The sequence below is a fragment of the Protopterus annectens genome, chromosome 7.part0 (genome assembly GCF_019279795.1).
Source record: "Protopterus annectens isolate FY-2018-M chromosome 7.part0, PAN1.0, whole genome shotgun sequence".
In the NCBI taxonomy this organism is placed as follows: domain Eukaryota; kingdom Metazoa; phylum Chordata; order Ceratodontiformes; family Protopteridae; genus Protopterus; species Protopterus annectens.
Window position 1 is genome coordinate 200,789,928 of NC_056739.1, and position 12,223 is coordinate 200,802,150.

General features: G+C 39.9%; 1 protein-coding gene across 5 annotated transcripts in view; it reads right to left on the bottom strand.

The window, feature by feature from the left end:
* DLG4 (discs large MAGUK scaffold protein 4) overlaps positions 1-12,223 on the bottom strand; it is a 2,742,131-nt gene that overhangs the window by 436,472 nt on the left and 2,293,436 nt on the right. For all 5 annotated transcript variants that reach the window (XM_044076698.1, XM_044076697.1, XM_044076699.1 and 2 more), the window contains one exon: positions 11,434-11,570. In XM_044076698.1, the coding sequence (XP_043932633.1) occupies positions 11,434-11,570 (137 nt within the window). The remainder of the gene's footprint in view (positions 1-11,433; positions 11,571-12,223) is intronic.

Here is a 12,223-nt window from a genome sequence, read left to right on the forward strand (position 1 = left end):
CAGTAGGTGTATTTGAACAGGATAAACACATTTGTGGTCAGTAGGTGTATTTGAACAGGATAAACACATTTGTGGTCAGTAGGTGTAATGTCTGAGTGACTTCAAGGGGAACAGCAAACACATTTTTAAGAAAATGGGATCATAACCTGCTACTCTTTCAGGAAAGACTAAGCACAACCCATATTTTACTGCCTCAGACAAATCATACACATACCTTTTCCAGTTATTATCAAACATCACCAGGCTAAGACCTCTAGTGAAAGCACACACTTACTACCTGTACTTAGGTTTCTCCACCTGCAGTTGAAACAATACGTCTTTAACAACTTTCCCTTCTGCACATGAGTCAAACCTTCCCTCATTACACCCCTCTTAAACACCAGTTCTCTTTTTCTAACTGCTATGTCCCTCTCGTGTATTCTCTGTACACCTAAGTTATAGACTTTTCAGATACACTGGTTTGGAACATGCAGCCTAGATAAAACTAACTCTATACCTTGCTCTCTCACTCATACATTATTACCACTATTCTCCTGTACACTACTTCTCAGCTATACTCCTCATTATATCCCTTGAACTCTTTACAGTAAAAAACATCTCTGTACTGAAATGTTTTATAGGGTTGCCACCTTTTAAGCAGGCCAAAGTGGAACACAGGGGTTTGGCCAAATTGACACTGGCCACACCCTCTACCATGACATCACCACAGGAGTGGTGAAGAAGATGCAGTTATGGATACAACAGCTGATTGGCTGGCTGGCTGCATGAATGGCTGCTGGAGTGACTTGCTGGCTGGATTTATGGATGACTAGATGGATAGATGACTGCTGGAGTGGCTAGCCGACTGGCTGGCTGCAGGAGTGGCTAGCTGGATGGATAAATGGCTGCATGGATGGATAAATGGCTGGATGGATGAATGGATGGCTGGATGGATGAATGTTTGGCTGACTGGCTGGCTGGCTTGGCTGTTAGAAAAAAAAATATCACTCTTAATTTTGTTTGCATCTGTAGAAGCACTAAAACAAACTACTCTACAGCAGTGATCTTTATAGGGCACTTCCTGCCCCAATCCCCACCCCCTTCATGAATTGCAGCCAATTGCTGCAAGATTTAAAACACCTGTGCCTAACAGGGAATAGTTATGCTTGTAGGTCTGGGTTGGTGACATAACTGAATTGCCGTGGGAAATCCTGAAGTAATTTCAGCTTTTCCACGGTGATTCAGTGTGATTGAAAAGTGGGATTTTTCAATTCCCACTGCTTTGCACAGCGGGCAACAGGATAAGGTAGTTCAACCCATGAGTGTCCTGCTGATAATGGGATGGGTGGCAACCTTAAAATGTTAAAACTCTAAAATTTACAATAATGTTTCCTCTTCTACAATATAAATCAAATTACTTCCTGTAAGAATTTAGAGCTACCAGAAATATACAGATGTACATATATTGATGTAAATGCATTAATGTATATACACCTTTCTTGTAAATGCTAGGTTTTTCTAAGAAATGTAACTGCTGTTTTTCTGAGAACTGTCTGAAAAATCACTTGGTAATATAAATGTACTGTGAAGGTAGTTTTCTGCCTGGGCATCCGCTGAAAATGGGCTCTCCCCAGTTGGACCTTCCTGTTCATCCAAGACAAATAAATTGTGTCACTACCAGCCAAGACGATACTACTGGCAAGTTGGTATTCTTAGGCTGGTGACCTCTGTACAGGCACATTATTTGTTTGTCTTTGTTTACTGGGAAAGTCCGACTGGGTAATACCCATTTTCAGCACAGGCCCAGGAAGAAAATCTCCATTTTCTTATATTGCATTGTGTTTGACTGGAACTTAGTATAGAGTAGTTAGATTTTTATTTACATTTATACACAAACAGTAGATCCATTTATACATATACATTCTAAAATTTTACAATGGTGGAAGTTACTAAATGAATAATAAAATTTGTACATTGAGGATTTTCTTCCACGAATTAACTTCCTAAAACTGCACAGGAGAGATTTTTCCACAGACTTTTAAACACAAAAGTACTGACAATAAAATCACTAACAGAGTAGATGGATTTTTTTTAAATATGTTTTCTTTCCTTGCAAGAATAATCAGCAGCTGTTTCACTATTTCTGCTGTTATCTCTGCTGAGAAAGCATTCTGTCCCTTTAGTTAAGGTATGTCATTATGCATTTAATACTTTTTGAAAATGTGTTTTGCTTTCATATTTTTTTTTGCATCATTCAGCATCTTTACAACATGCTAATGAATCTTTGTAACAATTTCCATGGATTTCCCTATCCCATCACCTGTTATGCACAAGTCTGATGATATGCATGTAGTCAGTAAAAGTCTACTATAAGAGATGATTTATCATGTATATGGGCGGGATTCAAAATTTCTAGTTTTTACAATACTTCCTGCAGACTATAAATTCAACAAATGCAGTCCTACAGAATTCAGGGTACACTTATAGCCTCTAGCCACCAGTCCATCTGAAAAACTGTCCTGTGGGTAAAGAAAGGAATGTACACTTCACAGATAAGAGCACCCTGTCAACTGCTCATGACTTGTTCATTTGTACTGTTTCCAAAGGGCCCATTGTATAATGTATCAGAAGATGTCCTTCCATATCACTGTTACAATATTCTTCACCTAAGGGATCTCCTGCCAGTGACAGCCTGATGCATGGCCAGTATATCAAAGCCTTGAGCTCTTATAGGTGCCATATGTCACAGGTATACTCCATGTGCAAGACATAGGGCATATAGGTAATGTACTGACTCAAATACTCCGAACTTCTTTGCCACCAGTCTGATCACCATTATTGTCCATCGGTCTGAATGCCCTTCTGCTGTGCTGGTTAACAAGCCATTTTTTTTTCAAATAAGTGCCCCATTGGGATTTCTTCTATTGTTTTTTTATTCTTTTTTTGGTAGTGTGTTCATAAAATCCAGAAAGGGAAAATGTCAGTGTGGGAGGCAGATTCCCCTTAAAGACCATCATGACCAGTGCCTTTTTTCACTTGGGTGCTTCCCACAGTCATATATAGTGTTCTATCTGCCAGGCATTTGTACCAAGCCTCTATGTAGTTGTCTCTCCTCTTTTTCTATGGACAGTGGATATAAAAAGTGTACACACCCCTGTCAAAATGCCAGGTTTTTGTGATATAAAAAATTGAGACCACAATAAATCATTTCAAAACTTTTCCCACCCACCTTTAATGTGACGTATAACCCGTACAATTCAATTGAAAAACAAACAAATCTGTTAGGGGAAAAATATAAAAAATAAAAAAAGTACAATAAGCTGGTTGCATAAGTGTGTATACCCATAAACTAATACTTTGTTGAAGCACCTTTCGATTTAATTACAGCATTCAGTTTTCTTGGGTAGGAGTCTATCAGCATGGAACATCTTGACTTGGCAATATTTGCCCAGTCTTCTTTGCAAAAGCACTCCAAATCTGTCAGATTGCGATGGCATCCCTTGTGTACAGCCCTCTTACCCCACAGATTTTCTTATTGGATTTAGGTCTGGGCTCTGGCAGGACCATTCCAAAACTTAAATTTTCTTCTGCTGAAGCCATTCTTTTGTTGATTTAGATGTATGCTTGGGGTCATTGTCATGTTGAAAGGTGAAATTCCTCTTCATCTTCAGCTTTCTACCAGACACCTGAAGGTTTTGGGCCAAAAGTGACTGGTATTTGGAACTGTTCATAATTCCCTCCACCTTGACTAAACTCCAGTTCCAGCTGAAGAAAAGCAACCCCAAAGCATGATACTGTCACCAACATGCTTCATTGTGGGGGTGGTGTTCTTTTGGTGATGCAAAGTGTTGTTTTTGTGTCAAACATACCTTTTGGAATTGTGGCGAGAAAGTCTAACCTTGGTCTCATCAAACCATAACACATTTTCCCACATGCTTTTGGGAGACGATGTATTGTTTTGCAAATTTTAGCAGGGCCTGGATGTTTTTCTATGTAAGAAAAGGCTTCTGTCTTGCAACCCTACCCCATAGCCCAGACATATGGAGAATACGAGAGATTGTTGTCACATGTAGTACACAACCAGTGCTTGCCAGAAATTCCTGCAGCTCCTTCAGTGTTGCTGAAGGTCTCTTGGTAGCCTCCCTGACCAGTTTTTGTCTTGTCTTTTCATCAATTTTGGAGGGACATCCAGTTCTTTGCAACGTCACTATTGTCCCATATTTTCTCCACTTTTTGATGACTGTCTTCACTGTGTTCCATGGTACATCCAGTGCTGTGGAAATTTTTTTGTACCCTTCTCCTGACTGATACCTTTCAACAATGAGATCCCTTTGATGCTTTTTAAGCTCTCTGTGAGCCATGGCTTTTGCTGTAGCAGGCAACTGAGTAAATGTTAGGAAAAATCCTACTAGGACAGTTGAACTTTATTTGGGGTTAATCAGTCTCTTTAATTGTTGGCAGGTGTGTACCCAAGAAGAGTGAATGCTGTAATTAAATCAAAAGGTGCTTCAACAAAGTATTAGTTAAAGGGTGTACACATTTATGCAACCAGCTTATTGTATGTTTTTTATTTTTTATATTTTTTCCCCTAACAAATTTGTTTTTCAATTGAATTGTACAGGTCATAGGTCACATTAAAAGGTGGGAAAAGTTTTGGAATTATTTATTGTGGTCTCATTTTTTCTATCACAAAAACCTGGCATTTTAACAGGGGTGTGTACACTTTTTATATCCACTGTACTTTGAGAACCATCATCTTAAGCTGTTGGTTCAGGGTGCTATGGAAGAATCCTCCCATCCCAAGGGCCAGTTGTCTGCCAAGAAAAAGGTCAAAAAAGTCATGCCTGATCTGGCTGTTGTCAAGCCTCCCCAGACATCTCTTTAGAGGCTGGAGAAAACCCTGAAGTCCATCAAATGTTTGCTTCAGATTCCTCTGCCGCAACTCCGTTGGAGGCCAGTATGTTCTCACATGTCTTCGGAGGTTTTTCAAACATCTGTACCTGACATTGAGGGGAAACCTCAGCTGATAATATCCATAGGACCAAGGGGGATTCCTCAGATTTTAGTGAGGGAGGAAATTCCTACAACCATTAGAGTTGTGTAAGGGTTTGACCCTCTGAGGGTTTGTTTTGAGTGGCCTCCTTGGTGAAAAAGAAATACAAGACTAAGTATATTTGCTCTGTTGTAAAGGATCCCCAGTATGTATGGCAGGATTTCACTCAGTTTATTTAATGCTCTGATGGCCATGAAGCCTCCTCAAGGGGTGTTCATGCTCCCTCTTGTCTTCAACACCTGTTAAAAGGCCTATGGAACTGGGATCTTCAGGTGAGGATTTGGATTCTGGGAAAGAATCCTTGGACTATTCTTTCCAAACTCCTGCCCCCTTGTACTGTGGGTCAGAGGAAGAATATTCCTTAAGTCCAGGCACCCCTTTAGAAAAGTTGTCCTTTGGGGATACAATTGCCTGCAGGTTGGACTATTTTAAGTGGGATTGTTCCCAGGTCTCTGATATTCAGAAAAAAGTACTATGAGTTCCTACATATGGAGTCTCTCAAACCATCTGTTGTTCTTCCTGTTTTGGCTACCCTTTTGATACCTTTTCTGCATCTTCTGTAGCTCCTGACTCTTGGCCTTCTGCACCAAAGAAGCCAGATAGGTTTTTAAGCTGCCAGAGGATTGCAAATTTCTTTATATGTGCCCTTCTGCTGACCCTTCTGCAGTGTCAGTCTTTTCTGATAAGCCCACCAAGTTGTTTCCTTCTACCAAGCTACTGCCTTCTGATAAAGGATAGTAGGGCTATGGAAAGATTGGTCAAGAAGGTTTACACTGCTGCCACTTTGCCCTTTAGTGCCATTAACTACCAGACCCATATGACCATGTTTTGGCCCTTCTCTTCCAGGTTTCTAAGCTGGTTTTAGACCTCCCTGACTGAGGAAAAGGCATCTGTTCTTGCCGTGTTGAGCCCACTTCTCAAGTTGCCCAACATTCAATCAAATGCAGCTATTATTCAGCTGATGCCTCTCCCTAAGCTGCCGCCTTTGGTTCCATTATAATATGTTATTCCAGGCTACGTCTTCAGGCTTTGCCTGATGACATCAAGATCAAACTTTTGGAAACACGTTTGGATAACAAAAGTCTTTTTGGGACTGCTGCTGACTTATTCAAGTCCCACCAGGATAACAGTAAAGCCTTACAGGAGCTGAAACATATTTTTGTTTCCACTATTCTCTAGTTTCAAAGAAACTATCCTTCTAAGTCAGCCTTTGTTTGGTGGTAAACTTGTCCCCCTTCTAAGGGTAAGAAGGGTTCTAGGCATGTTCTTCCTGCTAAGTTTAGTCAATTCTTCCTCCCAGAAATCTTTTCAGTACAAGAGTGATTCTTTTTGATGGTTTGCATTCTCCTCCCCTTGGCCAGGTCCTCTTCTCTCTCTCTGCATCTCCCTGTGTCTTCCAAATTGGCTTAGGATCACATCAGATTTTTGGGTTATGTTCAATGTTAGTCAGGGATATTTCATGGTTTGGAAGCCCTTTCTTCGCTTGTCAAAAATTCCTCAACCTCCATGGGAATGGCTTTCTCATTTCCCAGAGGTTCTACAATCTCTTTTGGATCATGGCAGCATTCAAGCTGTGTATCCCACCCAGGTTTAAAGTGTTTTTTTTTCTCCAGAATGTTTTTGGTTCCCTGAAACGAGGTTACATGGAGATCAATTCTGGTTATTTGAAGTAGCAAACAAACACCAACTGTACCACAGCTAGGAAGTTTATTATACACCAGCTGTTTTATTAGTTGGTAGAGGATTTCTGTGTTTCGAATTCTGGATATTTCCCTGCTCAAAATTTTTCTCAAGCTCCGTTCTTTTTGGATATTATCCCTTCAGACATTGTTTCTTTTTCTGACTCCTCAGGCTTTTCTGGTGCCTCTAGAGCTGAAGGATTAATACCTACACGTCCCCATTCATCAACTCTTCAGGAAATGTTTGTTTCTCTGTCTCTTTCTTGCATTTTCAGTTCTCTGTTTTGCCCATTTGCCTCTTTACTGACCCAGTTTTATTCACCAAATGCCTCACTCCTGTCATTGCTTTTTGGAGACTTTGAGGTTGTGACACTGCCAGCCCAACTATCTGGAATTTTGTGGATAGTCATGTGTCATTTGTGAATATTAATATGATTCATATGCTTGTCTTACAAATGTAAGAGAACTATATGTTATGTGTATATTAAACTGCTGGTGTTGAAGTGTGTGTTGAACTGTAGTTTATGTACTGAGCTTCAAGAATGTAACCACAGTGTACCCTACTAGAAAAGAACAGAAATGTATAAAAACTATGTACCTGTGGAAATGTATGTTTTAACAGTAGAAGCTGGAACATACAGAGTTAACTTGCAAAACTTCAAGAAAATAAGTTGAAAAGTAAAGTGTTTTATGTGTTATCTCTCAGTAAGCAGACACAATGTCTAGAGCTAGAGGTTTTGCTATTGTCTTGAAACAGAAATAATTACTAGGTTTCAAATGTAAAGTGCTTTATTGCTCCCAAGCAGCTGCACATCTGAGAGATATATACTTCTCACACAGAGATGATAAAGTTCTGTTGATATCTGGTAGCCTGGTAACTGAAGGCATGCGACAAAGAGTGATGTCATCCAAGCTGACCCAGCAGTAATGTTTGATAGTAATTTAAGAACTGTCTCAGAGAAAGACTGGGCATTTTGTATCTTATCTTGGACCTAGAAACATCCATTCAGCACTTCTCCATTTGCCTTGCTCTGTAAGTAAGTTATTCAGGGCATAGTATATTTTAGATATAGATAGGAATATAGTAAAGATTAGTTTAGATGTTTTCTGTATTTATTTGAAACTGTTCTGCAATGTTGTTTTAAAATATTTCCTGTGATTCTGAACTCTGCAGTTACTGTGTTGTTTGAATATTGTCTTGCTCTTTTATTATTTATTATTAAATATATTTAAATTTATCTTTGTGGCTGGTATTTATGAGACATATTTAAGCTCTTAGGGTACTTGCATATATATTTGGTGAGATTGCAAAGGCCACTCTTAAATAGCCTTAGTCTTGGCCACACTTACCGTTTGGATAATAGTAACATTACATAGTAGGATTGGTCACCTTTTGTAAGGGCCTTTAAGTATCTGATAAATAGGGGTTGGTGGCAGTGATAACTACCTTATAATATGGGCAGAAGGGGGCATAGCTAGTAAACCTTTGCCAGCCTTCCCCAGGCATGTGTGTGTGTGTTTGTATATAAATCAAATGTCAAAGTGTGCGTGTGTATCAGCTACTTGGGCAGGGACACGAAGCACTGGTTGGACAGAGTGGATACTGGAGGTCTTGGCTTGACCCCTCAGCTGAGATCTTAACCCTATAGCTGTGCCAGTGGGGATTCTTATTTGGGATCTGGAGAAAGTGGGAGAAACCAGCTCCAGACTGACTGTGATTTCTGTGTCCCCTTAAGGGAAATTGTACTTTTCTGTGGTGTAATCATCCTCCCAATGCATACGTCCCTCACTGGTGCAAGTGGTGAAGATTGAGGCTCCTTGATTACTGGGCTAGTGCAGGGGTGTCACAGAGGTATGCATATTTTTTCCTATTTAGATAATCTGCTTATTCAAGCTCCTTTGCCCTTCAGTCAGATACAGGATCTCCAGTTTTCCATTTGTCTGTTACACAGTCTTGGGTTAATCGTAAACCTCTAGAAATCAATTATGGCACCTTCTCAGGATCATGTTTTCCTTGGATCCAGGCTTCAGACAATTCCCATGCTGACATCTCTTCTTGTGCCCAAGGCAAGCCCTTCTTCCTCTGTCCTTTGTCATGGACAGGGAATTTCTCAGGGTCCTAGGATTTATGACTTAAATTAGGACCCATATGAAAAAGCTTCAGGGATACCTCATATCAGTGTGGCTTCAATGTTGTCATTCCCTGGCCTTCCTGGTATTTTTTCTTTCCTGTCTCAAGCTCACACTTCAATGGTTGATTCATCATCTCTCTCTCAAACCAAAGCTTCCTTTTCAAGCTCCAGTTTCCACTCAGGTGCTTTTCACTCATGCTTCAGACAAGGGGTGGGGTGCCTCCTTAAACCTCCTCATCAGATGACCACCATATCAACATAAGATATGATGGCTCTGTTCCTGTCTTTGCAAGTCTTTCATTCCCTCTTTCATCTGTGGCCACTCAAGATTTTCACAGACAATAACATCATGATGTAGTATGTCAAAAAGCAAGGGGCGCAAGGTCCTACCTTCTTTGCAGACTAGCTCTTTAGGTCTGGGATATACCCATCCACTATCAAGCAACAATTCAGGCAGTTTAAATTTTCTCAAAACACAATCTTATGTTAAACTCTCTGACCAGGTTAAGAACACACACTCAGAATTGGATGCTTCACATAAATCTGTTCCTGGGCCTTTCTGACCTTTAATTCCCCTCTGGCCTCAAGGTTTGAGGTCAAGCAATTCCTTAGGTGTCCTTCATATAAGGCCTTCCAGGAAGCCAATTCCACCTTCTTGGAACCTTAATTTTTTATTTGAAAAATTGACCCAGGATCCTTTTGAGCCTTCTTTTTCATCTTCTTTACAGCAATGGATTTGAAAGACTTTTCTTCTTAGTTCTGCCAAGAGAGAGTCTGAACTTCAGGCTCTCATGTCTTTTCCTCCTTTTTTAGTTTTTCATAGAGACAGGGTGTCTGTACTAATCCTTTTTTCACTCTCAGGATGGTCAGAGAGTTGCCCCTTAATCAGTCTATTCATCTTCCTTCCTTTTTTCCTTATCCACAGTCTGGCATTCTGCCATTGAGAAGGTGCTTCACACCTTAGATTTGTATAGATATCTCTGATATTCTTTAGGCAAAACTACACTTATTCACATTTCTGAGCAGCATTTTGTTTCTCTTCATCCCAGGACTTTGAGTTTGGCTGTTTCTAAGCAAACATTTCTTCCTGGGTTTCTAAAGCCATTTCTTTTTGTTATTCATTTCATGAAAAATGGCTCTCCTCGGCTGTAAATGCACATTCTGCTAGGGCAATTGTCTGTTGCTGTTTTTTTCAATGGTCTAGACACTAGTTCTATCCCTGAAGCTGCTACTTGGTCCTCTCTTTGTACTTTCAGGAAACATTACTAGTTGGATGTTTTCAGGGCCAGGGCTGGTTTTGTCATGGCCATTTTGCATGGGCTTGTGGAGGGTCCATCTGTGTCTTCCTTCTCTCTGGCTTCATCTTCAGCTCTTGTACTCTCCCTTATGTGAAGAATACTGCAACCATGATATGGAAGGACATAGTACAGTCATGTAACATCTTACAGTAACAATAGATGTCCTTCTCTTCAGTGTTGCAGTATTCACTCCCTCCTTCCTTACCCCTCTGTCCTGACTCTTGTACTAAGTTCTATTTCTCACCTGTCTGAGAAGGCCCTTCGCCCTTTTCCATCTTTAGTATTCCTTCTGGATGCACATGTTCCTCCTTGTCCCTGAGGGTATCCTGTTCCTCCTGGGCTTTTTTCAGTTCTGAATATTTGTCTGTACATCACCTATATACCCTATGTCTTGCATGGGAACGTGTGACTGATGGCGCATATAAGAGCTGAAGGCTTTGGTATACTTGCTGGACATTCAGCTATCCTTGGCAGGAGATCCTTAGGTGAAGAATACTGCTATTATGTAACATTCTGTATTACTTTGAAGTACTCATTTATTTTATTCCTTTCTTGTTGTACGATAAATTGATCTATGATGTTTCTTTATCCATTTGAGGATTATCTCCTCAGGACTCCTCTAAAAGTGGGATTTCCATCATACCTGTCAACTGTACATATTTTCACAGAATGTCCAGATTTTTGCCTCATATTTTTAGTCCATTTTTCATAAAATTTTAGATTTTTCTGGCAAATCGTTGGCAAGTCATGAAAGACTGAAGTCAAAAGATAATGACAAACATTTGAGTTTCAGATTTCCATACCCTTCAAAAATCATGCTAATGCACAAACTATTATTCTATCAATTTTCTAAGTTTGTAAGAGCAGTATTTAAAAATTGTCCCTATTTTTGGGCCTTTGTTCCCCCATTATTTATGACTTTGCCTAGATTTCTTGCTATAAAAGTTTGAGAGGTATGCTCTCCATTTGGATTGTTATAGTTAGAAAATGTACAGAAATACAAAGGCTTGTTCTCACTATAAACATTGCATATTAATAATGCAGAAAAATATCCAAATGCCAAATTTTCTGACAAAGACTGTTATGAAACAAGACCTTCTAGAGAAAATTATTTTACTCACCACCAAGATTTTGCCTCCAATTTGGAGACAACCATCCTTATGTGCTGCCCAACCTTTTATAAATATGACATAGTAGTGATGCATAAATATGTTCAAAACTTCATACTACTATGACAAAGGATTCATGAAACAAGAATACCTAGAGAACATCCTTGCTACAATTTAACTTACTGCCAAGATTTTGTCTCCTATCTGGAGCCGTCCATCCTTGTGTGCTGCTCCACCTTCGATAATTTTAGTAACATAGATGCTATTATCTCCAGGAATGTGCTGGTTACCAACTCCTCCGGCTATGCTGAAACCAAGGCCTGTATAGTCAAAAAAAGATGGATGAGGCTGTCATAAAACACCAGGTAAGCAGCAGATATCAAAGAAAAACAAGACACTAACGACCCACCTCAGTATCGGTTCATATCCTGGGGGAGGTGCTAGTGTTTATTGAGAGACCAACAACACAGCACATCTTGACTGTATTCCATATTTATACTAATAATTAAATAATGAAGCTGTGAACCCTATGAAATCCCCTTCAATGTCCTGGAGCCTGGTAATCCATCAAAAGCTACAACAGGTAGGTGCATGTGTGTGCATGTGTATGCCATAGTTCATCAATAGATGGGAATTGTGTGTCGCAATCATATCATGCTTGCATAAAAGCTAGCCTGCAGCCTAGCTCATCTATCTCTTTCCTAGGTGCAGTCCATGTTATTTTATCTGCCTGAGGGGAAAACTGTTGGCTTTGATTCTAGACTGTTAGTTGCCTTCTTCCTTGTGGCCTAAACCTAAACCTGTTACCTTATATTTTTTTAAGCAATACTTCAACCTGCACTGTGAATCCACTCTTCCTAAAATTTAAACAGCTGCATCGCTCCTTTCCTTATGACCTGCAGATGCATGCCATTGACCTGTGAATCTTACAACTTTTCAGAGCTTGTTGGCTTTTCATTTTCATATTTTATCA